The 27,737-nt window shown below is 42.3% G+C and overlaps 2 protein-coding genes across 3 annotated transcripts; one reads left to right on the forward strand and one right to left on the reverse strand.

Annotated features, from left to right (window-relative positions):
- The first annotated feature begins 894 nt into the window (after positions 1-894).
- c1ql3a (complement component 1, q subcomponent-like 3a) lies at positions 895-4,028 on the forward strand. Its single transcript, XM_085987877.1, has 2 exons — positions 895-1,940; positions 2,593-4,028. Exons 1-2 carry the CDS (start codon positions 1,356-1,358, stop codon positions 2,770-2,772), a joined length of 765 nt encoding a protein of 254 aa, XP_085844003.1. The 5' UTR covers positions 895-1,355; the 3' UTR covers positions 2,773-4,028.
- A 180-nt stretch (positions 4,029-4,208) lies between these two features.
- Positions 4,209-27,715, reverse strand: pter (phosphotriesterase related). Of its 2 annotated transcripts, XR_015078380.1 has the most exons (6): positions 27,484-27,504; positions 26,668-27,121; positions 16,710-16,975; positions 7,028-7,168; positions 6,570-6,806; positions 5,089-5,177 (listed from the first exon to the last, which is right to left on the reverse strand). XR_015078380.1 is itself a non-coding variant. In XM_085987876.1 (5 exons), exons 2-5 carry the CDS (start codon positions 27,097-27,099, stop codon positions 4,967-4,969), a joined length of 1,050 nt encoding a protein of 349 aa, XP_085844002.1. In that variant the 5' UTR covers positions 27,100-27,121; positions 27,557-27,715; the 3' UTR covers positions 4,209-4,966. The 2 variants fall into 2 exon arrangements, 1 of the variants encoding a protein (XP_085844002.1); XM_085987876.1 differs by lacking the exons at positions 6,570-6,806; positions 27,484-27,504 and adding an exon at positions 27,557-27,715 and having other exon boundaries at positions 4,209-5,177.
- Between the last annotated feature and the right edge of the window lie 22 nt (positions 27,716-27,737).

Here is a 27,737-nt window from a genome sequence, read left to right on the forward strand (position 1 = left end):
GACTTTTAGCATAATTATCGAAGCTCGTCATTGCTCAGTCTAGGGAACCGTTTAACAATATGTCAGTTTCGAATGAAGAAGTCGATCTTAAATTTAGACTCGAGGCATTTTTCGATGGCGCTTTACCTGAAGCTCTGTTTCGGGAAATAACCACATTCAGTACTTTCACACTTATGTGACATTTCTACAATACATTAACGTTTTTAAAAACCGCCAAGTGTTATCAGTTCTGATCGGCTTTGACCTGGCGAGCAGAGAGCGGTACAGTAATATCAAGCACTTGCCTGTGTTCTTCCCACATGCCGAACTAGGCAGCTTTATAGCTCACTCCGGCGCCCGTAAACAGGGGATCTGACATTTATTCTTAAGGGTGAACAATCGATTTATCTTTGTTTCCCAGTGCCACGGAACATGACCTTAACAGACCACGTAAAAATGTGAAGGTAGCGCAGGTAAAGTACCCTTGCATGTCGATGGAGAGTGTGAAATATTTCTGCACAGTGTACGGCACTATCCAGTACTACGCTAACTCAGATTCCTCACTGATTTGGCAGGAAATATTTTTTTTTTACAGGCGCTGCCACGAATGACAGGGGTGCTTCTTTTTCTTGATATTAGACTTTCAAATTACCCTTCCCCGGTGGGAGGCTGCAGTTAGCCTTCCATTCAGATTGCTGGTTCGTGAATGGCGAGGCATGTTTTCAGTGTAGCTGTGTTTCGGAATGTCATTCTGTGCTTGTGTATTTGAGTCTCTCTCTCTCTCTCTCCTGATCTGATCATTGGACCAGCTAGGAGGAAACTTCAGTGACTGTTTATTAATAACAGCCCTGGCATGAATCCGTGAGTACAACAGGTTGTCCACGCCTTGCTTTTATGTTGCCGCTGTGCCGACAGAGCTGTGTGAGGTGTCAGGTGGAGTGGCACAGTTGAAAGAGGAGTCAATCGCCACTAATTCGATAAGGACCGAGGAACCTTTTTTTTGTGTGTGTGCTTTGAGATGATTTGTTCTTCTACTCACACGTGAATATAGGACCGAGACAGGTGGAAAGTGGCTGGAGGCGTGAGAAGAAGTTGCTTTTAGTCCGTGCCCCCCGCTTAAATTCTAGGCACCGTCTAACAAGCGTCTCACTCAAGAGCTGAAGATCAGGCTTGAGCGCATCCAGGCTGCTTACTGGCCAAGTCAGGTCAAGTCAAGCCGCGGCCGAACTGCACCCACAAGCATCACTTATTTTCTCTCTGGTCGAGGTGTCTACATAGCCATCACGATTTCTTCCAAAAGCAGACAGGACGATCGCCCACCTCTCACGCGGGTCGTCCGCAAGAAGCGACTGATCGCCGCGGCGGTGGGAGTCGTCATGGTCCTTCTGCTGGTTATCCTGATCCCAGTGCTGGTGAACTCGGCCGGGACCTCTGCCCATTACGAGATGCTGGGCACCTGCAGGATGGTCTGCGACCCTTACGGGACGAAAGCCACCACGGCAGCGGCAGAGACGGTGCGAGATCACAGTGTGATGCCCTTGCCCACCTTCATCCAAGGACCCAAAGGGGAGCCGGGGAGATCGGGGAAAGCAGGGCCGCGGGGTCCACCCGGGGAGCCAGGGCCACCCGGGTCCATAGGGCCGCCGGGAGCAAAGGGGGATTCGGGCAGACCTGGGCTACCAGGCCTGCCGGGACCTCCCGGGCCAAATGCCGGAGCCATCAGCGCCGCCACCTACAGCACTGTGCCGAAGATTGCCTTCTACGCCGGCCTCAAGCGACCACACGAAGGTTACGAGATGCTCAAGTTCGACGACGTGGTCACCAACCTGGGGAACCACTACGACCCGACCACCGGCAAGTTTACCTGCTCCATCCCGGGGATTTACTTCTTCACTTATCACGTTTTGATGAGAGGAGGGGACGGCACCAGCATGTGGGCAGATCTGTGTAAAAACGGGCAGGTGAGCGATCCTTCAAACAACTTTCAGGAGCTGCGGAGAAAGTTATCGCCGGATATTTCTTAGACTTCTTGTGCTATTTTATGTTGCTGTGACTCTATGAAGGTATGTGTGTGCCGACAAGCGTCACTTTCCAATTCGTTCATGGCCTCCCAATGAATTGAACCGGATGATTCCCGCGTTTAGCACAAGTTACTTGTCAGTTGCAGCAGGCTCCCAGGAAAGGTTTAGCTTAGAAACAAGGGAGGGCATCTATACTGCGGTATAGGGAACGGTAATTTTAATAACGAAACGGTTGACATCATTGTAACATTCAGCACTAATATTAATCAGAGAGGAACAGGTGAACTATAAGCAAACGTGTTTCCGTTGGGGTGGGGGAAAATATTTTATGCTTAAGACTAAAATGAGGGAACGAGAGTTTGGACCTGAACAATCCCATAAGCCAAATGACAAGAGACTTGCAAACGGGTATTTATAAACACAAATTATACAGCTAGAACAGGCTAAACAAGGCAGGCGTTGACCAAAGCAATCAGATAAAAGGATACGAGACGGAAACTGATGCAAACGGCTCCGCGGCTATTGGTGCCGTTTGAAAGTAGCTGTCAAATTTGTCTTGCACTTTCTCTAACTTTCCCCCAACCTTCTGTAGGTTCGAGCCAGTGCCATTGCCCAAGATGCCGACCAGAACTACGACTATGCCAGTAACAGCGTGGTGCTGCACCTGGATGCTGGGGATGAAGTCTATATTAAACTGGATGGTGGCAAGGCGCACGGCGGGAACAACAATAAGTATAGCACCTTCTCTGGATTTATAGTCTACGCAGACTGAGGGAAGGGCGAACAAATAAACAACCAAATCAAATCACCTCCTGCGTGAACGACTGAGGGCGGGATTCCCACGGCCTAGAAAGATCACTGCAAAAACCAAATGGACGGTCGCCAGCTGTGCACCGCACTTCTGGATACAATCAGCCGTTTTGCTATTTGAAACATACCTGCACACCTCGAAAAGACCATGTCCATGTAAATAGGCTCAGTTTGGGTTAGTCTGACTGCTCCACCCAAAGCAATTTCTCAATGTTAGCATGGTGTTTGTGAGAGGACGTCTGTCCAGTACTGAGCACAGTGGTCAATTTCTCTAGAAAACCTCAAGATCGTGTGGGGGGGGAAAAAAAGCAGGATTTTCAAGTGTTCCTCATTCTCTGATGCTTTGATGTATTGAACTCTCAGCTTTATCCATGCAGCACCCCCTTTGGTTGTCGTGGCTAGCCATTTCTCTGCTTGGAGTTCCGCATTAATCGCTGTGGTGAGCAAGGATTTTCCAACAACTATTATAATTGCATTGCTAAATGAGTATGCTGCTGTTTTTCAATAAGGTCAGTGTTTGCCTTCTTTGGATTCATTCTTTCATTTAACAACCAGAAATTAATATAAAGAATAACGTGCGTGCAATAGATACTGTGCAGCTTTCTGATCGCTGTGGCATGAATTTCAAATTCGATATATATGTATACGCAATAAGATACCATACATTAAAAAAAAAATCCTTTGATCATATAAGTGTTAAAGTATTTTCGTGCATTACATAAGAATTATTAGGACAATAGTTATTTTACATTGATTTGAATGCTCACACTTCGATTATTAGTTAACATTTCACACCACACAATTAGGCCGATTGACTAAACTGTATGGCTCAAGCCATTCAATCTTGCAAGTTCCTTTGCGGCATTCGTATGTTTTAATAGGATATATTCTACCTGGCTGATGAGTAATTCCACCGCACACATACGAGGACCTATCATGTAATGTTAGGGCTGTGCTACAAAGTGCTTCCAGCTTTAGGTCTCTATATTAAACTCAGTACAAATAAATAAGGTATTTTACACGCAATTACTTCCACAACTTTCATTTTTAAGTTTAGTTTAGGAATAGGACTCAATTTGAAGTCTGGTATAAGGCAGACATTTCCTTTTCCCATTTATACGTTAATTATACGCGACTTATTACAATAACTCAGTTACTGTTTCGGGCCCAGATTACTGTTATACAATATTGCTGTTCATTAAAAGAGGATACAACACCTTCCAACGTCTGGTCTATTTTGTTTTAGAATTCAAGTTCTCTTTGATTTGATGTAAAAGTGGCATTGCTTCAATATGTAAATATCATTCAAATTATGTACTGTACTTGGAAATAGCGTCTTACACTTTGGGCCAGAGGTTAGTAGAAGAAATATTCCTCAAATACTTTCCAAACAAGTAATAAAACAAACAAGAGATGCACTTTAATTTAAACTTCCATTTCCTCGCCCTTTCATAATACAGGTTTGATACAACCAGACTTTTTTTTATTACAAACTGTTTATTAGCATCCAGTTGCTATTTGCGTTGCTAATATGGTACTAAGATTAAAATATGAAAGTAATCGGCACGAAACAAATGCAAAGACTCACTCATAGAAAGAACTCGCTTTTATATAGCGTCCCATAGTGCTTTGCAAGCAACAACTAACTTTAAAAGGACATCAACTATTGTTATGTAGGCAAGTAGTTTACATTTCAGAAATATTCCATACATTTGCTGCACTTTACACATGATTGACGTTTGCCTTATCCATAGCACCAATATTGCACGCTGTGGAAGGCAGGCAACAAACTGAGCAATTATCGCCCGAGTCCGATTTGCCCCAAGCGGGTTGCTACAAATCCCTTGCTACTACAGTAAATGCTGCAACAAATTCTACGATCTGCCTCATTAACTTTGCTAAACGTTTCTTTATAACGATTCTCTAAATAGTAAGAGATCATCACAAAACAAGCACTCTTCAAATGATGTTACTGGTCCATCGATTTTTCTGACCCAATACAGGTTAAGAATACTTCATTGTCTTAGTGTGTTAGAAATGAAGATTTGAGAGAGAAAAAATTGCCCTTAAATCAACTATAAATCAGTCCATTGGGAAACACGAGCCTTAAAATCAATTGCAAATTACTTTAGAAGACTCAGATAATGTCTGTTTAATTATTTGAACGTTAGCCAACGTTTCGGGTTTTCCACTAAAATCTTGTCTATAGTAGACTGGGGGAAGCCTCGCTGCTTCATTTTCGGGACTATGTTGGTTAGAATGTGGGAATAGCCGTGACCTCCGTACTTCGTCAACCTGTGCTTTGTGTGAATATCGTGGGCTATCAGCACGTTGTCTCCATAACCCTCTTCAACCAGCAAACGGACCCTGAGAATACAAATCCATTTGTGTTGAACTCAAGTCAGAACATTTGCCATGACCCGAGCTGCAATCCACTTCTTACCCTCTTTGTAACTTTTTTTTTTTATAAACACAATGGTCAGGTATAGTAGCTTTCTTCAAGCAAAATCTATACAGCACAGAAACTGAAGCCTAACACCCGACTCAACAACAACTTGCATTTATATAGAACCTTTACTGTAATAAAAAGGTCCCAAGGCACTTCACAGGAGTGTTATCAAACAAAATCTGAAACCGAGACAAATTAGGAGATATTAGGGCAGGTCAAAGAGTGCTAGGTTTTAAGGAGTATCTTAAAAAGGAGGAAAGGGAGGCAGAGAGGTTTAGGGAGGGTATTCCAGAGCTTAGGGCCTGAGCAGCTAAAGGCACGGCCACCGATGGTGAAACGATTAAAATCGGGGATGCACAAGAGGAGCGCAGAGATCTCGGAGGGTTGTAGAGCTGGAGGAAGTTACAGAGATAGGGAGGTTATGGAGGGATTTGAAAATAAGCATGAGAACTTTAAAATTCAGGCTTTGCTCAACCAGGAGCCAGTGTAGGTCAGCGAGCACAGGGGCGATGGGCGAATGGGACGTGTTACGAGTTAGGATACAGGCAGAGTTTGAGGGAAGATGGGAGGCTGGCCGGCCAGGAGTGCGTTGGAATAGTCAAGTCTAGAGGTAACACAGGCATGGATCAGGGTTTCAGCAGTGGATGAGCTGAGGCAGGGGCGGAGTCGGACTCTTTGAATTATATTTTAAATGCCTAGACTTCTAAAGTTTCTTTACGTCGTTCCCTACTCCTTTGTAGCAAAACTAGAAACAAGATTACAATTTACCTCTTGCCAGATTGAGATTTTCGTTATTAAATTAACTGTACAGTACTATCAAAAAGACAATGGAATTTAGAAAAAAAAACACCGGGTTTGTGGTAAAAGAAAGGCGTTATTCATTGTTGGGGCGGTGCATTAAATACGGAAATACTTCACAAGCTTGTTGAATATATTAAATAAATATTCTATTTATTATAGAATAAACATTACTTTCACTTGTATTATACTACAGCAAAGACAAGCAGCAAGTGGTAATGATGGAATGAATGATAAAAGGCATCCACCCTAATTCAGATCTCCGTTTCACAGGTGTTGTTTGAGGTAGGAGATACCTTTCCAAGTAAGGGTGCTGATTACTCCTTTTGTTTGAAGTATGAGTGCACTTTAGTTTACTGTTTCACAATAAAGGAAATTTAACTTTTCTTTGGAACATGGCGTCCTCTTGTATTCTACATGCAAGTCTTGAACTGATCTTGTTCCCCACATCAAAATGCAGCTGGTTTTAAAAAGCAGCGAGAACCACTGGTCTGTCATAGAAATTAACGTACGTTTTGCAACGAAGAGCCGGTGGGTTTCCTTGCGAGTTACAGAAAGTTTTCTGATTTCAGTAATAGGGCATGGTGGGAATTCCAAGACTGGTCCCAATGTTCAGAATTCGCACCGTAGCATCGCTCTACAGATGAACGTCGGTGCTTCGTAAACACGATTATTGCAATTTAAGTGTCATTGCAAAAAGTAAGAAATGGTAGTTTACTTTGTGGAGAACACTTGACAATCGAAATGAACTGAAAGGCATGTACGGAAATTCAAATTAAAACATCGACTTTCTTTAAAAGCTTCAAGAGGTAGTCTCTGATTGTCGAATAGGAAAGGTTAATAAAACACATCGAATAGACTTTAGAATTTTATATCGGTATATATTCTAATTCACTAAAGTAAACCTCATTTCCCAAACACAGAGTCTGGGGCTGTATCCATGTGACACCGGTCCTAAGTATCTACCTACCGATTGATCCTTTCAATGTCACAGGGCATATCCATAGCGGGGTTAAAAACGTAGTTCAGCATTTCAGTGCCGAACAGATCATACTCGAGGTAACTTCCCAGTTTGGCAAACTCGAGCAGCTTATCCTGGTCAAGTATGGTCCTAATAAAGAAAACAAAAAGGTCACATATGAAAATGCATGCCTGCACCATCAGTGAACGGTGCTCCAGCCGGATCACCTATCCATACCCTTTGTGCCCAATGTTCCTTTTCACACTCTTTGCCAATCGGATTGAAACGCATTTTGCAAGTTTCAAAAGACACGTGGGCTCTAAAGGGTTAATGTGTCACCATACCAAACCATATCAGAAAGGTCAAGCTGTGTAATCCCAGCCCCATCAATGTCACCATACCAAATCAGAAAGGTCAAGCTGGGTAATCCCAGCCCCATCAATGTCACCATACCAAACCATATCAGAAAGGTCAAGCTGGGTAATCCCAGCCCCATCAACGTCCTTCTGAACACGGGATTATGCCGCGTCCGTTTGAAACATTGCCCGAAGTTTTGCTCAGTGGACTCGCCAGGCAAGCGATGATGCCCGGGTGGAGAATGCAACTGAATATCTTTCCAAATCAGAATGCCTTTCTCCATCCTTAATCTAAACATACTTGGAAAGGTCACTGGTTGCACATACTGGGTCACCTGGATAGTCTTGTGATATTATGGTTTCTAAACCTGCCAAGGAGTTTACACTCTCTTGGACGTACAGTATGGTTTATTACAACATAGCAGAAAGTGTTTACATTGGTTTTGAAAGCGTAAATGAAAGCCAGTTTGTTAGAATTCTCATGGTTTAATAGTACGATTACGAAAATGTATAACCGATTAACATATTATAATAGCGCGGTAGCTTACGACGAGACAGATTTAATATACACAAGCTAAACGGATTCTCAGGTGCTCAGCAAGTACTGGAATGTGACATGACGATGGCCGACTACAGGAGCCAGCATGTCTCGATTCCCGGTACTCCTGTGTTGGGGACCAGAAGTTCCTTTGCACTTTATTGAGTTACTAAAAATTCATCGCGCTACCACGCAACGTCGAATTCTCTTTACAATCCCAATTAAGACGGTTTTCAAAAGGTGTCCAATGATATCAGTAACATCCAATTTAACGCGTCTGCATTTTCTTTTAGGATAACGCGAAATAAATTGAAAGTGGCAGGTAAGCGCCAAATGGAGCAACCAACACAACACGCAAGACCTAAACTTCACATGAGCTATAAATGTGTGTACTTCAATAGTAGTCCATGTACAACCTCAACACAAGAACTAAAACGTCAGACGAATTGTTATTTGCCCTATAATTTAGAAGTACAACAAAAGGTTCACGATATTTGGTACTTGCCGCAGCCAGTAGTTCCCTGCCTACATAGTCTGCATTTGCCCAGTGATCACCGGCCCGTTTGGCATGATGAACAGTGATCTCTTGCTCCTAGATTCAGTATAGTCCAAAGCCATTAACCCTTAAACTGCTGGTAGATCACATGATAATTAGGGATGAGGAAGACAGTGATGAACCATATTAGTTCATCCATCTAGAAGCAACTCAGTCCCCCCAGTGCATCATCCAATTCTTTCTCCAATGCAGCCAAGGTTTTTGCCTTCACTGCTCTGATCACTTTGCCTTAAAACTTGCGTCATAAAATTACCACTTACTAGTTTGAAACTATGTTCACTTGTTCTACTCCCACAATTTAATTTAAAGTAACATTCCAGATTAACCTTTTCCATAACATTTACCATCTTGTATACCTCTAAGGTCACCTCGGGCACCATCTTTCCAGGTTAAAAAGCACAAGTCTCTCCAGCTTGTTCTCATAACTCAGGCCCATGACACCAGGAATATGTCTCATGGGCTCTTCTCTGCACTGCCTCTACTGCTTCAATGTCTGCCTTGAGTCTCAGTGATCAGACCTGGACACAGTACAAGGTGCGGTCTGAGCAAAACACTCGACAGTTTGATCATGACTTCTTCTGATTTGCTTTGAATGATTGCTGCTCTGCACTGGTAGGATATGAGCGTTGACATTTCTACGACTCACAGGTCCCTTTCCACTTCATCTTCAGCAATTTCAACACCATTCATGTAGTAAGCGTGATGCTTATTTTCCCATCCGACGTGAAGTACTTTGCATTTGTCTGCATTAAATTTCATCTGCAATTGTTATGCCCACTCACATTTTGCCCAGCTCATTCGGAATTCAGGGTAAACCTTGGGAATGGATAAGAAAGTAATGACTACTCATTACAGGAGTTACCTCTGGGGCGGGGAGGTCCCAGAGCTCGGTATTGCACCACTACTGTTTCTCATTTATATAAATAACCTGGGCTCAGAAACTCAATGCAAAGTGATCAACTTTGGTGATGGTATCAAACTGTGCGGGGCAGTGGAATCATTTGAAACAGCTCATAAATTACAAAAGTGGGTTGGCAAAGTCCTTCATGAAAGGATATAAGTTGGTAACCCATGTTTCCTAGAGGTTGTAAGTTTTAAGCTAATACACAGACATGGAGTAAAAATAGTAAGATCGTCAAATGTCAGTAGTACCTTTATTATTGTAATATTAATTCTAGACTACAAATAAACAAACAATTTAAAATAAAAATGTAATGAATTATTTTCATCTCTTCCCCCATTTGCTTTCTACTTTAATATTTTGAACCACTTATTTCCCCAAATAAGTTGTTGCTAAAAATGTTAATTTAAAACAAGAATACAACTCCAAATGGCCAATTCAGACTGAAGCACAACAGGTTAAACCATTCATGCAGAATTTTTGCATTGCGTACTTCAGTGCTGCTGCTCAACTGCTGGACAAAATAGCTCTCTACACATGGATGAAATAGCCTTCGCTGTGCTGAGGAAAAGCTAAAAATCAATGTAGAAGACCTACTGCTGTTCAATGCTGGCAGGGCCATCAGTCTTCTACAATATAATAACTGGAAGACCAGGGCAACAGCTGCTAGCCTAACTTATTCATTCATTCTTCTTTTCCCTCCAGTTATTAGTGCTGTTGCCTGAACCTCATTTTCTGAATGGTTCAAATGCAGTTAACGATCAGTTGGTAAACCAGAGTTGTTGCGATTAGGATGCAAGTCACAGGCGAGCTCTAGCTTGCCTTTAGAAGCCTAGAATAAATTCTTATGGTCTTTCTATGCCCAGAAACCAAGGTTAATTCTTGTGAGGCATTTGCACCCTCTTTGGCATCAAATTAATAAACAAATACATCAAAGAGCAAACTGTCCCATTAACCTTAACTCCCGCACAAGCCATCTGTAATTTCATACTACATTTATCTAATGTTCAGTAATTACTGGCAAGCTGGAAAACCTAAAGTTTAAAAAAAAAGCAACATAATTTCAAACAATGCATTAGTTCAATCTTTGTCACTATAGTGAGACCATCTCAATATTAATTTAGTACTAATTTAAATTGAATTAATACTTCATTCTGAATAGGTTAGGAGTGGAATAAAAACAGAACATGCTGGAAATACTCAGCAAGTCAGGCAGTATCTGTGGAGAGAGAAAGAGAACGGCCACGATGTTACTAACCTCGGTGAGTCTGGTGCGGCTGGGGGTCAGTGGCAGATCCCAACCCCGCTGCTGGCTCCATCCCGTTGCGTAGAATTAATTTCCCTTGATTGGGCTTAAGCCCGCCCAGCGTGTTTCACGGCCAATTAGACGAAGCGGGTCTGGTGACGTCATTTGATGACGTGTCATCAGCCAGTTTCCTTAAAGGGAGCATGTCCAAATTTATTTTGACATTTGTGCTGTCAGTGTTCTACAGCATTGAGGTGCTGCAAACACTGGCAATGACTGCAGAGAGCTACATCCAGGCTCTCCCATGACTCCCTCCATACACTTATGGAGGGAGTCACAGCATGCAGGGAAGTCCTCTTCCCTTCCCATGGACAGAAGAGACCTCCACAGGAGATCAACACAGCCTGGTTGCACATTGCACAGGAGGGCACAAGCAGGGATGTGATCAGGAGGACCAGGCTGCGGTGCCGCAAATGTTTCAATGATCTCAGTAGATCACAAAACATTAGTACAAAGCCACATTCAACTTCATCCTGCTGTGCCTCTCATCACATCCCCATCACTCTGCCTTTTCTACCCTACTCCTGCACATCCTTATTCACACCAACTTACCTTGCACCTCCACCCATCCCTCTCTATCTATATGATCACATCCCCATCTCACTAGTCACCCCTCACACTCGCCCTCATCCTAGTGCAATCATACCAACTAACAGCACACAAGGGTAGGCACTTGGGTATTTTATGCAATGTTCATGTAAAATTTCTGTTAATGTGGTGTCAAACATTGAAACCTTTATTTTCAATTTTGTGTGTTCTTGGACAGATGTGTCCACACCTTTGGAAGTGGTTTAATGAGTGACAGTGAATTGTGAGACATAACAATACCCCCCACAATGGTGATGAGTATGAAAGGAATGGCTTGGGCATTGTAGGGATGTTTAATGGTGTTGGTGTGGGGTGGTGCCAACCTCCTGCATCATATGGCAACCAGGGTGTACAAGTGAAATAAATCTGGCCATAGTGATGCCATCCCTGGCCTCCCAGGCAGCAATGTTGTCGGGTGCTGATGCCCTCTGTCCTGTGCAGCATCAGTTGAATGTGGAGAAGGTTGGCGGTGTTGTTGTTGGTGCTGCTGTTGTGCCTGGTGCTGCTGGTGTTGGGGCTGATCGTGGTGGGATTCTGAGGACCAAGGTGAGAGAGTATAAAGGGCACCCATGCTGATGGAATAGATGGCAAGTGAAGTAGAGATGACAGAAGCGATCTGTCAATGGCGAGAGGGATAATGAGGTCAGACTGGATAGAGACTTGTGTAAAGACTTGCAGCATGTTGAATCTATTGTGGAATTGCAGTGAGGAAGAGCTTGTGGCTGAGGGAAAATATCTTTGTAAGGTGGGAGCTTTTACTGTACATTTGAAGCCGTCAACTCATCAGCTGATTCAATGGCTACTGAACTCCCACCTCAGCTTAACAGACGTAGTCCACAACCAGCGTGGACTCCGGGAAAGCTGTCAAATGCAGGTGGTGAGCTGAAATTCATTCTTAAGTGGCTCTAAACAAGCCACTAATTACCTGAATTAGGTCCCCCGCTGCAAACCCACTGCTGCGTATCGGGTCTGCTCAGTGCTGACAGACCAGACATCGGGAAAGGCGCATGGTGGCGAGTTCACAGCGGGGTCCCGAGCCCTGGGGAAACAAACACTTTCCCACCCGACCCACCACCGATCGCGCCTGCTGACCCCCCGCAAAATTCCAGCCAACATTTCAGGTCAACGACCTTTCGTCAGAACCGGAAAAAATTAGGAGATGCAACAGGTTTTAAGCAAGTACAGAGGCAGGGAAAGGGAGGAAAGAACAAAAGGAACGGTCTATGATAGGACAGATGGCAGGAGAGGTTAAATGAGAAAAGGGATGATGGCGCAAGGTGAAGAGAGATGGTAATGGGACAAGTAAAGAAACAAAAGATGGGTCTAGAGCAGGTGAAAATGGGAATATCAATCATCAGCAACAGCTGCCATACGGAAAAAATGGTTATGATCTGAAATTGTTGAACTCAATGTTGAGTCTGAAAGGCTGTAAAGTGGCAAATAGAAAGATGAGGTGCTGTCCTCGAGCTTACGTTGAACTTCATTGAAACAGTGTAGGAGGCCAAGGATGGAGAGGTTAGAGTGGGAGTAGTCCGGAGAATTAAAATGTCAGGCAAACGGAAGCTCAGGGTCACGGCTGCGGACTGAATGGAGGTGTTCTGCAAAGCGGTCACCCAATCTGTGTTTAGTCTCCCCAAGGTAGAGGAGACCGTACTGTGAGCAGTGAATACAGTATACTAAACTAAAAGAAATACAAGTAAGTCGCTGTTTCAACTGGAAGGAGCATTTGGGGCCCTGGATGGTGGGAAGGGAGGAGGTAAAAGGGCAGGTGTTGCATCTCCTGTGCTTACACGGGAAGCTGCCATGGGAAGGAGAGGGGGTGTTGGGGATGATAGAGGAGTGGACTAGGGTGTCATGGAGGGAATGGTCCCTTCGGAATGCTGAAAAGGGAGGAGAGGGGAAGATGTGTTTGGCAGTGGGATCACCCTGGAGTTGGCAAAAATGGCTGAGGATGATCCATTGAATGTGGGGGCTGGTGGGGCGGAAGGTGAGAAGGCATGACCTTTCTGGTAGCACACTACACAGAGTACCAATGTGGTGTGTCACAGACTAGTAGGATGAAGGACCATGGCTGTCATGAGATGAGGTCCTTTAACTATTGGGGGGGGGGGGGGGGGGGGCAGGAAAGAGGCAGACAGGAGAAAAATGAAAAAAGAAAGTTCTCAGAAGATCTTTTGAGTCCAATCTTTCATGCACCTCATAGTGGCTATTTAGTAAAAGCCTAGGAATAGGTCACTTGTCCTTTCATTAGTCTAGGGAAAGGTAGGACCTAAAGAGGAAGTAATAAAAAACTAGATCACCCCACAGCAATTCTCAAGAATCAATTAAAAAAAATGGAGGTAAAAGGAAGAGATAAAAAGAAAAAAAAACTACAACTGCTGGAAATCTGAAATAAAATGCTGGAAATACACAGCAGGTTCATTAGCATCAGAAAGGGAAAAATTAGTTAACATTTTAGATACAGATGCTGTATCAGAACTGGAAGGTAAGTGAACCACTTCATATAACTGAACAAAACCGACAGGGGAATAGGGAACAATAGGTAAAAGTATGCTAACTGCCATCGCAAAGATATCCTGTGAATATTTATTTTAAAAAGCTGAAATTAAGTAGAAGGTGATGGATGACCCATAAAGATCTTCTCAGGCAGTGAAAAGACAAAGATAAAAGAGTTGAAACAGCTCAGTCAGGTAAAAATGTTGGGAAACGAGTAGATCTCAGAAGCTGCCCCTATGGTTCATTCATGGGACTGCTTATGAATCCAGTTCGTCATTTCTCCCGGCCTAGTTGTCTGCCTGGTCTGTGGCTACTTAACTTTCAGTTACAAGTAAGTTAATTTGAAATTTCAGTTAGACATTTTAAATGCTTAGAATTGTTTCAGTTTATTATGAAGCACCACTCCCTCCCCTGGGTCAAAAGGTTGTGGGTTAAAAAGCACCAAACTAGAACTTCAGCACATTATCTCGGCTGACACTCCAGTGCAATATTGAAGGAGTGCTACATTGCTGGAAGTTCTGTCCTGCAGATGAGGTTCTGTCTGATTGTTCTGTTGGTGCAGGTAATGATATTAAAACCCCATGCACTAATCAAAGACGATGAGGGAGTTCTCCCAGTGTCTTGGCCAACATTTCTCCCTTAACCAACGCCATCTAAAAACAGAATGGGCCAAAGCTTGCTTGCAAAGTACAAAGCATTATCATCTCCTTTTGCTTTGTACAATCATACCTTTTGTCATTTTATATAGGATATACAGCACAGAAACCAGCCATTCGGACCAGCCAGAACTTCGGCCCCCTGTTGAGCAGCAGGTCTGCCCCAGGCTCTGCGCGACAATCATGGTAATTAGCAGGCAGCACGAAGTTGAGGTGCTGCCTGCACTTTTAGAATGGGCGCGGGCATATCTTACATTGCGGTGCCCGCACCAGTTTTCCAGCAGTATCCAATTTCTAGGCCTAAGAGATTAAAATGAAACAGAAAAAGGAGGCTTATGATAAATATTAGGTTAATAATTCAGTAGAGAACCAAGTTGAATATAAAAAGTAAAGGGGAGAACTGAAAAAGGAAAAAGGGGCAAAGCGAATGTACGAGAATAGATTAGCGGGTAACATAAAAAGGAACCCAAAGATCTTTTATAAACATATAAATAGTAAAAGGGCAGTCAAAGGAAGGTACGGCTGATTAGGGACTAAAAATATCTTCTTGTGGAGGCAGAGGGCATGGCTGAGGTACTAAATAAGTACTTTGCAGCTGTCTTCACTGAAGAAGAGGATGCTCCCAATGTACCAATAGAGTAGAAGGTAGTAGAGAAATTGGATAGGATAAAAATTAAGAGGTTGGCAGCGCTCAAAGTAGAAAAGTTACCCGGTCCGGATGGGGTGCATCCTAGGTTGCTGAGGGAAGTAAGGGTGGAATTTGCGGAGGCTCTGACCACAACCTTCCTATCCTCTTTACATATGGGAGTGGTACCAATGGTCTGGAGGATTGCAAATGTTACACCACGTTCAAAAAATGGGAGGGGGATAAACCCGGCAATTACAGGCCAGTCAGCCTAACGTTGGTGGTGGGGAAACTTTTAGAAACATTAACTGGGGGCAAAATGAATTGGCACTTGGAAAAATATGGGTTAATAAATGAAAGCCAGCACGAATTTGTTAAAGTCAAATAAAAGTGTTTGACTTGATTGAGTTCTTTGATGAAGTAACAGGGAGGGTAGATAAAGGTAGTGCAGTTGATGTGTATATGGACTTCCAAAAGGTGTTTGATAAAGTACCACATTATAGACTTGTTAGCAAAATTGAAACCCATGGGATTAAAAGGGGCTGTGTGGATACAAAATTGGCTATGGAACAGAAAGCAGAGAGTAGTGGTGAACAGTTGTTTTTCAGACTGAAGGCATGTATGCAGTAGTGTCCCCAGAGGTCATTGTTGGGATCACTGCTCTTTTTAATATATATTAATCATAGAATCATAGAATGATACAGCACAGATGGAAGCCAATCGGCCCATCGCACATGTGCCAGTTCTTTGGTAGAGCTGTCCAATTAATCCCACTCCCCTGCTCTTTCCCCATAGCCCTCTAATTTTTTTCCCTTCAAGTATTTAACCAATTCTCTTTTGAACGTTACCATTGAATCTACTTCCATCACACTTTCAGGCAGTGCATTCCAGATCACAACAACTCGCTGCGTAAAAAAATGTTTCCTCATGGCACCTCTGTTTTTTTTGCCAATCACTTTAAATCAGTGTCCTCTGGTTATCAACCCTTCTACCACTGATCATTTGCCTATTCAATAGGCAAGAGCACCAAACTGGTCGATCATACTTCAATAATTAATATAATTTACATTGTGTATTCAATTGATAGTCATGCAGTAAAGATGCCAGACCACGTGTACAAATTTCAAATAAAACTATTCATGCTAATATTTCTATTGAAACTTGTTATTCTAGCTTCCTGCAGCACCATCCAATGGTATGTATTAATAGCACCAGTAGAGTTTCTACTGCTGGAAAGTCTGTGAAGCATAGTGCACTTTCTAACATGTGAGCTAAATACAACAGTAAGCATCATCTTATAATTCTAGCAAGTTCAGATTTATGCTGTGATTATATAGTTGGGTACAGTATAAAGCAAAAATATTTCATGTACTTTCTTTACTACACCTGTCCAAAGAGGACAGACAGAAACTGAAGCACTAAATAGATTGCCATTACGTTATATTAGCTTCACAAATAATCATCGCTCTGTTGTTTTGACCCCACTTACCCAAATATACTGATTTTTTGGATTACTCTCCTTTAGTAGTTAGTTGTATAATTTGGATAAGATCATTTCAGGCAAGTCAAATCTTATTTTTCTTCCATAAACCCTCCTTATTTAATAAATGTAATTTGAAGAAACAGTTTTGGACATAAACTATACTCTTATACAACATTCTCCACTTACCGGTCTAGATGGGACATGACTGTTTTGGAGATGTCAGCCCCAGCCTCTTGTAGTATTCGGATGATCTGGAAAGGGGAGTCACAATTTCTGCCTGGGTGAATGATGACAGGGCAGCCAAGCTGCGCCTGTGCCTCAGCTGTGGCTTGAAGAACTTTTTTCTCACTCTCCATCGTTGGCCAAGAGCAGCCAATTTCTCCGATCACTCCACATTTGATGTCTGTTCCATCAGCTCCATGGAGAACTTCATTCACTAGAATATCTGTTAACTACAACAAACTAAACTTGGTGGTATAATTAAACCATTATCCCACAACAATTCATGCTGTTAAAAATAGTGCTCATGACAAAGATATCTCTTGTAGATTGCTCAGTGATTTCCACCTACACCCAAATTCCCCCAACTGCTCTCCTCGATTATTCTGCTCTCATGTTGTCAATCAACCTCACCCATATCCATGCCCTCGCCCCTTCTAAGGTTTCTAACACTTGACAAGACCATCGCCAACCACTTCCTCATTTCTCCTCACTATCTACATTCTCCTGTCCACCCCAATCCCTCCACTATTATCCTCTGAGCTCACCTTCATCTCTGACTTATCACTTTGCACCAGAACACCCCGCAATTTCCCACTTTCCACCTTCATATCCTGAAATTCAAGGGCTACATGCTCAGCTATGAGTGGTGCATGACCAGCTGGCCAATGACCACTAGATCTGGTTTAATCACCTGGAAAAATAGTGCCTCTCTCGCTCTATGTCAAATCACCTCATTATTCAAGTATCATTCTGGAGTGCAAGGGAAATCTCATACTTTATTCTCCATTAGAAATCATCACCTCCAAGCTAACTCCCATGTTCCCATTATCTACACGCCTGACACTAGCCTCCCCCAGCTTCTCTGCCCTCCTTGACTACTCCCAGTTCACGTGACGCCAGCTTAAAATGCAGCAAACTATAGCTTCTCTCCCATCTTCATCTCTTCCATGAGACTCACCTCCGGTTTCCTTGACCTTGACTCAGCGCCTGACTATTCAGCTACCCCTCCTCAGCCCAATGCTCACAAGCATCTTCAGCTGCTCTCTCTCCTCGGTAAATGTTTCCTCCCCCTTTCAAAATGACCAAAATCACCCTACTTCTTAAAAAACCTACCCTAACTGCTCAAACTACATCCCCATCTTCAACCTCCCTTTACTGACTAAAATTTTGATATGCGTTATTGTCACCCAACTCTGTATCTATCCCCCTCACCACCCTTTGCTTGAATCTCACCCACAGCATCGAGATCCCCATGGTCAAAGTCACCAATAACATTCAACGCAATTGGGATGTGTTATTAGTCTTCATCATTCTTGACATTTCTGTCCACCTGCCTTCAACATGGTCAATCACACCATCCTCCTCAGCTGTCTCTCGTCCAGGATTCACCTCTTTGGCACTGCGCGCTCATGGATCTGGTGCTATTTTTTGTCTCATTGCTGTTTGTAAGACATGCTTGCTGTGTGAAAATTGGCTGCTGTTTGCGCCTACAAAACAGTTATACGTCAAATGTAACTCATTGGGTGTGAAGTGCTTTGATGCATCCCGAGGATGTTAAAGGTACTATATAAATACAAATTCATTTTTCTACCTGTCCAATGTAGCCAGCATATCACCTGGAATGGCATCGCCCATGCTTGCAAAGTTACACATGGTGTACCACAACATGCCACCCTTGGCCCCTTCCTATTTCTCATATAGATAATGTCAATGAGGGACAATATTAAAGTATGGGTTACTGGACAGCTATATCATTAAAATGCATCTTCCGGGCCTGTTATGGGCCAATGTTTTTCTCAAGCCCATTCTAATAGTGCAATTAAGAATCCATGTTTCTGTGCTGACCTTTACTTCAGTGGGATAAAGACGACTATTTTAAAAGTGGTGATTGAATTCTTGCCAGCACAACATCCAGGCACTATCATCTGTGAAGCAAAATGCACTTTCACTGAATACTTTCCTAGAGCTCTAGTAGACTAATCGGGGAGAGGAATGGGGTAATAAAACACAATCTGTAAATCAGCACATACAATGGCACTACACTAACAATTTCAGCAGCTACAGGGTCATGAAGACAGTTATAATGCCCTCCCGCATCGTGGGGCTTCTGCAGTTACATGATGGCATTGCTCCACCTCAACCAATAATATTTCATGTCACTAATCTTCAATGGCTCTCTATTTAACTATATGTAGCTATATCTGGGGGACTGACCTGGTGAAGTTACTGAGCCCAATAGGACAAGGAGGCTGAATTAAAGCCCCTCGATGATCCCTGTACTTCTGTGCCCTAGTCATTTCAATTCTGTACGTTTGTTTAATTTCATGAGCAGAACATTAACATTTTACATCATGAAAATACACAGTTGAAATGATTGTGCTCTATGTTAAATTATCCATTCAAATCAATTTTAATATTTGCACAACAGTTTATGATATGCAAAACTATTTTGCTCATCCAATCAATTTTATGTGATGGATTCACAATTTCACACAAGTGCACCCTTCAGAAATGCTCATCAATATTTTGAAAACTATATTTACTGCGTTTAGTACAAACAATAAAACCTCATGATTCAATAATCTAAGCGACCATACAAGGGGCAGATTTTCACCTTCAGCGGGAGTGGAAAACTGGTAGAATCGGATTGGCTGCCTGTTATATAACCCACCCGATCCACTCCTGCCAGTTTCCCACCCTCCCCGGAAGTGAAAATCAGCCCCAATGGACAGAAAACTCAGCCGGGCTGTGTAACGGGTGGATGATCCATTACCAGCAATTTTGCACCCCTGCTGAAAGTGAAAATTACCTCCCTACAAGTTGCACGATAGTTTGAGATATAAAGAATGCCCTTCTAACTTAGTTGCCGTGCAACTGTATTTTACCAAAATGATAGCTGAATGATTCATTAACCAATAACTCCTTAGTCAGTCCGGCATCTAAATAATTGCATTGGAAAGAGGACAGACTATTAATAGGCAATTTTTTAAAACAAAAAATGCATACAGTGGTTTTAATATTTATACCCTATTAAGTGAGTTTCTAGGTTTGTAAGGATTACTATGTAAAGTACCAAAGGAAATATTCAATGAAGCACGCCCATGATATGATCATATGCTATAACTAGTTCATTTTCACTGATTTTCTTTATATTCATGGAGGATCAAGTGCAGCAGCTTGGTCAGTTGAAGTTTTTTTTTCTCCAGGCTATAATTACCTATCTGTCACATTCAGAAGAGTCCAGCTATACAGACACAAAATAAAGAGGAAATTATTTGACAATACTGCTTTCATACTATGCGAGTGCTAGACGCACACCGGGATCCACACTGCGTTCCATGTTAGAGTGCAAATAGCAGATTAATGGAGAAATTGTGGCTTTATTTTGTAAAATGTATAAATGTAGTCCATTTGAAATTGTTTATTAATTATTAAGTGGGATATCTATGGGATCAATACAGTTCTGAACGGGAAGGAGGAAGAAAGCTATTAGTGTTGTGTGTTTAGGCTTTAAAATAGATGTGTTTCCAGTGCCAAATACCAAAAGCAAGCCCTCAGTCCCTACGAACCAGAGTGTAACTTTATCTGGCAACGTAACATTGCAAGAGGGTCTTCATACTGTAATAGCTTACTCAATTGACATGAGTACTCTCAAGTTCTTCTAATATTTGGATAATGGAAGAATAAACACTCTACCAGACTGTGGTGCTTGGACCATAAGCTACGGTAGGAGGGTAAATTTTACTTACAGCGGGAGGCGGAAAACTGGCAGTAGACCTTAATGGAAAGGAAAAACAGGCGGGTGTACAACAGGCAGCCGATCCGCTACCACTAGTTATTCAACCCCGCTGAAAGTGAAAACCAGCCCCTATGAATCAAGTTTATGAAAAGCAGCAAAAATTTAATAAGGCAAATTTCACTTGCTTACAGATTTTCTAGCTCGTCCCTTCAAATAAAAAATATATTTAAAAATGCGATACTTTGCTAACTCACTTTATAATACTAAATCAGCATCTGTAATCCAAAATGTGTATGCAAGGTATTATCTAGCACACCACCTTCACAGTCTACAGAACAGTGGCATGAACAGAATGGCTGAACTGGGAAAGGCTGTCTCATTTATGCTTCAGATTCAGAATCAGTATCTTCTGGTAACTGAGTCATCTATCAATTGGACTTCAAAGTACCAGAGCCCTCAGAAGGCTGACTCCAGCTATCAATGTGACAAGTTGACCATCAGCCTGATAAAATAGATTGTTGACTATATTGATAATCATCAAGAAGTACTTCTGGCGAGATAACACTAATGATTTTACAATTAAAAATAATTAACATTTCAAGGCTGACAAGGATCCTAAGTAGCCATCTACAGCAGAATAGTCTTTGGAACTGGTTTCCTCAATGCAATTTCTAGTTACACCCATAAAATGTAGATTCTACCTCAAACAAGGACATTAAGTCTACATTAACATAGCTCAGTGACTAGTCATTGATTTTGTAATGTATTACCCCTTGGACGCACACGCACACACACACATAGTTATGTGAATGACTGACATAACTCAGTTTCTGCACACCACCTCCTGTCAACTTTTAAACTTAATTTCTTTGCTTCTTAGTCCAAGTTAAACAGCCAAGTGAATGATTACAGGTGCTAAACACATAACCACAAATAACTTCAAGTTTCATTGACAGTTAAATATTTACAGATACAAGCAGATCTCCCCTAACATTGCCAATGGATAGTCTAGAACACAGTTGTAATTGCTAACCTTGCTTTTCCTTTTGAAGGCCACTTGTTTTAGTAAACAATTCCAGGTATTTGTAGCTACTTAGAAATTGCAGCTATTCCCTAATTGCTGGTAAATTTCAGGCTCCAGGTTGGTGACGTTTTTTTTTTCTTAGAAGAAAACCAACCAACCAGACACAAGACTTTTTAAATACGAAAAAACAGCAAATCTGTGGCATTGCTTATGGTAAATCTTACCGTTTTATACCTTAATAGCATTATTATATCAATGAAATGCACAACCTATTATCCTGCTGCAAAGTAAGCAATATTCCTCTAAGGTTACAGTCTAATTGTTGTTAAACAAACAGAGGATGAAGCTGAGGAGGAAAGAACTTGCATTTATATAGCACCTTTTGCATCCTCAGAACATCCCACAACGTTTCACAGCCAATGAGTTACTTCTGACATGTAGTCACTTTTGTAATGTGGGCAAAATTAGAGTTTGAATGCTTTTTAGGTAAGTCTGAAGCCTGACTTTATTTTGTGACTGGTAAAGTCAGTCATAGGTTACAGGTATTCTGGCTTCTGTGTCAATAAAGGCATTTTCAATTGATGAGAGTTTTATTTTCTACATTCCAACTGACTTAATACTTAAAAAAAAGTTTGACAGAAATTTCCATGCAACCCTTGGAGAGATGGACAAATAATATACGCTGATGTATTACTAGTACAGGTTGAGCGTCCCGAATCTGGCAACCTCGGGACCGAGGCCGAGCCGGTTTGCGGGTTTTTCCTGACTTCGGAACGTGTTTCTGATGTCCGAAGTCTGGAAATGCCCGAGCCCAGGTTGTGATATTTCCGGACATCAGCAACAGGTGTCGAGTCCGGAAATGCCTGGGCCCAGGTTGCGCTATTTCTGGTTTTTGGCAAGCCTCCCTCAGGGTGACCGGATTCCAGAACATTTTACGGATTCCGGACCCCTGCCACCAATCGTCCCAGAGTCTGGAACATTCCGGAACTCTGGATTTGGGACGCTCAACCTGTAGATCTACCATAGATCGTGGTAAGTCAGATGATAGTGTTTATAAGGACTGTTATACCATGTGCTGCGCAATGTTTTAAACTGCTGCGAAGGTGAAGCTGTCTCTCTAAGGCAAGAAAGCCTAATAGCTTTAAGTAAACACTGCGTATTGTCACAATTTAATTTCTTCTTAAGGCTTTATTTCCATTTTTGTTAAAGTTTGACTAGTAAACTCATTCAGAGCTTAGACATTCTAGCTCCTATGTCAAATGCTTGCCTTTATTTTTAGGTGTAAGTTAGTAAATTCATTTGAGGCTGGTTATCATTTAGAAATTGGATTGATTCTGGCACTAGTGTCATAAGAACATAAGTAGGAGGAGCAGGAGTAGGCCATACGGCCCCTCGGGCATGCTCCGCCATTCAATAGGATCATGGCTGATCCGAATCTAGACTCACATCCACTTCCCTGCCCTTTCCCCGTAACCCCTAATTCCCTTATCTGCTAGGAAACTGTCTATCTCCATTTTAAATTTATTTAATGTTGCAGCTTCCACAGCTCTCTGGGGTAGCAAATTCCATAGATTTACTACCCTCTGAGTGAAGAAGTTTCTCCTCATCTCAGTTTTGAAAGGGCAGCCCCTTATTCTAAGATTATGCCCCCTAGTTCCAATCTCACCCATCAGTGGAAACATCCTCACCGCATCTACCCGATCAAGCCCCCTCACAATCTTATATGTTTCGATAAGATCGCCTCTCATTCTTCTGAACTCCAATGAGTAGAGTCCCAACCTACTCAATCTTTCCTCATACGTCAACCCCCTCATCTCTGGAATCAACCGAGTGAACCTTCTCTGAACCGCCTCGAGAGCAAGTATATCTTTTCTTAAATATGGAATCCAAAACTGCACGCAGTATTCCAGGTGTGGTCTCACCAATACCCTGTATAACTGAAGCAAGACTTCCCTGTTTTTATACTCCATCCCCCTTGCAATAAAAGCCAAGATTCCATTGGCCTTCCTGATCACCTGCTGCACCTGCATACTAACTTTTTGTGTTTCATGCACCAAGACCCCCAGATCCCTTTGTACTGTAGCACTTTGCAGTTTCTCTCCATTTAGGTAATAACTTGCTCTTTGATTTTTTCTGCCAAAGTGCATAACCTCACACTTTCCAACATTATATTGCATCTGCCAAATCTCTGCCCACTCACTTAGCCTGTCTATGTCCTTTTGCAGGTTTTTTATGTCCTCCTCACTCAGTGCTTTCCCTCCCATCTTTGTATCGTCTGCAAACTTGGATATGTTGCACTCGGTCCCTTCCTCCAAATCGTTATAGATTGTAAAGAGTTGGGGTCCTAGCACTGACCCCTGCGGAACACCACTGGTTACTGATTGCCAGCCCGAGAAAGAACCATTTATCCCAACTCTTTGTTTTCTGTTAGATAGCCAATCTTCCACCCATGCCAGTATATTACCCCCAATCCCGTGATTTTTTATCTTGATCAGTAATCTTTCATGTGGAACCTTGTCAAATGCCTTTTGGAAGTCCAAATACACTACATCCACTGGTTCCCCTTTATCCACCCTGTATGTTACATCCTCAAAGAATTCGAGCAAATTTGTCAAACATGACTTCCCCTTCGTAAAACCATGCTGACTCTGTCCTATTAAATTATGTTTATCCTCTGTTACTGTTTCCTTAATAATGGACTCCAACATTTTGCCAACCACAGATGTTAGGCTAACTGGTCTATAGTTTCTGGCTTTTTGTCTACTTCCCTTCTTAAATAAGGGTGTTACATTAGCAGTTTTCCAATCTGCCGGGACCTTTCCTGAGTCCAGGGAGTTTTGGAAAATAATCACCAATGCATCCACAATCCCTACCGCCACTTCTCTCAAGACCCTAGGATGTAGGCCATCAGGTCCGGGGGATTTATCCGCCTTAAGTCCCATTATTTTACCGAGTACCATCTCCTTAGTGATTTTAATCGTGTTTAGCTCCTCCCCCCCCCCATTGCCCCATTTGTCCAGTGTTGGGATATTTTTAGTGTCCTCTACTGTAAAGACTGATACAAAATATTTGTTCAGCGTCTTTGCCATCTCCATGTTCCCCACCACTAGTTTCCCGGTCCCATCCTCTAAGGGACCAACGTTCACTTTAGCCACCCTTTTTCTTTTTATATAGCTGTAGAAACTCTTGCTATCTGTTTTTATATTTTTTGCTAGTTTACTTTCATAATCTATCTTCCCTTTCTTAATTAATCTTTTAGCTATTGTTTGCTGGCTTTTAAATGCTTCCCAATCTTCTATCCTCCCACTAGATTTGGCTACTTTATATGCCCTTGTTTTCAGTCGGATACTATCCTTTATTACTTTACTAAGCCACGGATGGCTGTCTTTTCTTTTACTCCTCTTTTTCCTCAGTGGAATATATTTATCTTGAAAGATGTGAAATATCTCCTTGAATGTAGACCACTGCTCTTGTACCGTCTTACACTTTAATCTGTTTTCCCAGTCCACTTTAGTCAATTCTACTCTCATACCTTCATAGTCTCCTTTATTTAAGCTCAATACGCTGGTTTGAGATCCAACTCTCTCACCCTCAAACTGAATTTGGAATTCAACCATATTATGGTCACTCATTCCAAAGGGGATCCTTTACTAGGACATTTTTTATTAATCCTGTCTCATTACACAGGACCAGATCTAAGATTGCCTGCCCCCTGGTTGGTTCAGTTACATACTGCTCAAGGAACCCATCCCTAATACACTCTATGAACTCTTCCTCAAGGCTGCCATGCCCAATTTGATTAGTCCAGTCAATATGAAAGTTAAAATCCCCCATGATTATAGCTGTTCCCTTATTACAAGCCCCAACTATTTCCTGATTTATACACCGACCAACAGAGTTGCAACTGTTAGGAGGCCTACGCCCACGAGTGACTTTTTCCCCTTATTATTCCTTATCTCCACCCAAACTGTTTCACTATCCTGATCCTTTGACCCAATATCATTTCTGACTATTCTGAATGCCTTTAATTCTTTTGGAGCGTGACACAGAAGGATCATGAAATTTATACTAATTATAAATAAAATTATGCACACAAATGCATACATCCCATGGTATTGCTCATCATATTTGAAGGATGTGTTGTTTTATAAGGACAGGGCCATTATACTGTACTATGTAAGGCACAATGTATTATTCTGTTGCTACAGGACTTGTCCCTTTAAATGCTACAAGGTCAATTTTCTGTAACATTCCAAGGTCAATTAGAAGTTAGAATCATAGAATCTTACAGCACAGAAGGAAGGAGGCCATTTGGCCCATCATGCTTCTGCTGGCTCTTTGAAAGAGCTGTCCAATTTATTCCCACACTATTTTTCTCCCCGATAACCCTGTACATTAGTACTCTTCAAGTACATCCATTCACCACTACTCTCTGCCTCCTACCCTTTAGTCAATTATATACCCAAGTTACCACCATGCCATGTGCTTCTATTTATCGAATAAGTCTATTATGTGGTACTTCATCAAATACTAAGTGCTCTTAAGAGATACTCTTACTCCAGAAGTCAATAAGGTTTTGTGTTAGTGGAGAAGTTTCTCTGTGGATGTGAAATTACTGACTTGCTTTTTTTTTAATACTTATGAAATGTGACACAACTGTCTGATAATATTTTATCTATTTCTGGCAATATGTTATCCATTCATTTCGGGTTTTACTGGGACAAATGGAATGGGTTCACAGCTGGTTTGTGTTGACTTTAAAGATCAGCACGTCTTGGTTATTGACCATATGGCTTGAGTGAATCAGTACAGCACTGAAGTAATGTAAAAACTAGATGAGGGGTGGAAGGCAAAAAGGAAAGAGTCACCCCTTTCCCCATGCAAAATAGGCCCAGTAATACTAAAAATCTGCTCTGGGTAAAAAAAAGCCAGTGTGTTTTGATTTAAGAAATCCATTGGAAAAAACTACTACAAAATCACCCATTTGGAGTTCTTCTGAAACTTCTAAGTATCATCCCGACCCCTTGACAGTTGGTTTTTCTTATCACATCAATCGCATTTGGTGAAAAAGCAAGGGAATTATTCAATTTTATCCATCACGATATTATGATATTGCTTTTCCGCTCATTGTCCTGATTTCACCCGTTATGTGCACTTACCTTCTCCACGGTCATGTTCTGCGTTTCAGGCGAATGAGTTTCACCCACGTAGAACCCTGCCCCTGAAATGACATGGACTCCGGTCTCTTGAGAAAGACGCCGGAGAGTCTTCACATCTCTGCATATCCCGGCAGTTGTGTTTTCCACGATAGTTCCACCACCCACTTTCTTAAAATGCAGTAGCTCCTCTTTCACCGTCTCGGCCTCCTCGCTCAACAAGAGGTTGCCTTTGTGAGAGTATGGGTTTTGTTTGAGCCAGTACAAGTTGTTCATGGCTATCGGCATTTCAGAGCACGCTTCCTGACTCGGGGGTGGTGGCGAGTAACAGAAAACAAAAGACATAGTCAAGTGCTCGTGGGTCAGGGTACGACCCAACTGACTGGGATCGATCAGACCCAGCACAGTCTGAACTTTCCCACTTAACTCTGGCATTTTCTTGAGCTGCACCTGAAAACTAAGAGCAAGCAGTCGATTAGCTGTGGCTTGTTTGCAAGCCCGCGTACACTGCTTAATAAGAGAGGTTGTCCTCAACGCTACACTTAACACGAGTTAGCATTTTCAAAGAGTAAAGTCATGGCAGGACACAGGGCGGCTGCAATGTAATGTAACGCAACGCAACGCTAACACAGCATTTATCGTCCGCCAAGTTCAGCAACGTCTGCGCGCAAGAGATTTAAAAAACGTGATATTATCCCACAGTATCGCCAACTCTCTTAATAGCTTCTTGGCCGAAAGACAACTTTCTATGAAGGGAAGGTGCAAGCAAGTAATTTAATTGTTTTAGTTCAGCAGCATACGTTCATTATTACTGCTCACTTTGTACTTTGAACTGAACTAAGTAACATAAGTGCTACAATCTGTCTAAAAGCTGTAGATCTGACTTCCGTACCCAGCTGGTAGAGCGGTTGCACGAATTAAGGTCCAGTCCTCCTGTCAATCACCAGCCCGCCTGCTCCGGGTCCAGTCCGCCTGTCAATCACCAGCCCGCCTGCTCCGGGTCCAGTCCGCCTGTCAATCACCAGCCCGCCTACTCTTTCGCGAGCCGTGCCGCGCGCACTCTCGCGAGGCTC

Source organism: Somniosus microcephalus, chromosome 5 (assembly GCF_052327205.1).
Source record: "Somniosus microcephalus isolate GS21.2 chromosome 5, FLI_Smic_1.0, whole genome shotgun sequence".
Taxonomy (NCBI): domain Eukaryota; kingdom Metazoa; phylum Chordata; class Chondrichthyes; order Squaliformes; family Somniosidae; genus Somniosus; species Somniosus microcephalus.

Coding starts and splice junctions, on each gene's coding strand:
- pter (XM_085987876.1), bottom strand. CDS start 27,099: ATGCCAGAGTTAAGTGGGAAAGTTCAGACTGTGCTGGGTCTGATCGAT. Junction 7,169..16,709: donor GTCATGTCCCATCTAGACCG/GTAAGTGGAGAA, acceptor TTTCTTTATTAG/GACCATACTTGACCAGGATA. Junction 5,178..7,027: donor GACATTGAAAGGATCAATCG/GTAGGTAGATAC, acceptor TTGTATTCTCAG/GGTCCGTTTGCTGGTTGAAG.
- c1ql3a (XM_085987877.1), top strand. CDS start 1,356: ATGGTCCTTCTGCTGGTTATCCTGATCCCAGTGCTGGTGAACTCGGCC. Junction 1,941..2,592: donor ATCTGTGTAAAAACGGGCAG/GTGAGCGATCCT, acceptor AACCTTCTGTAG/GTTCGAGCCAGTGCCATTGC.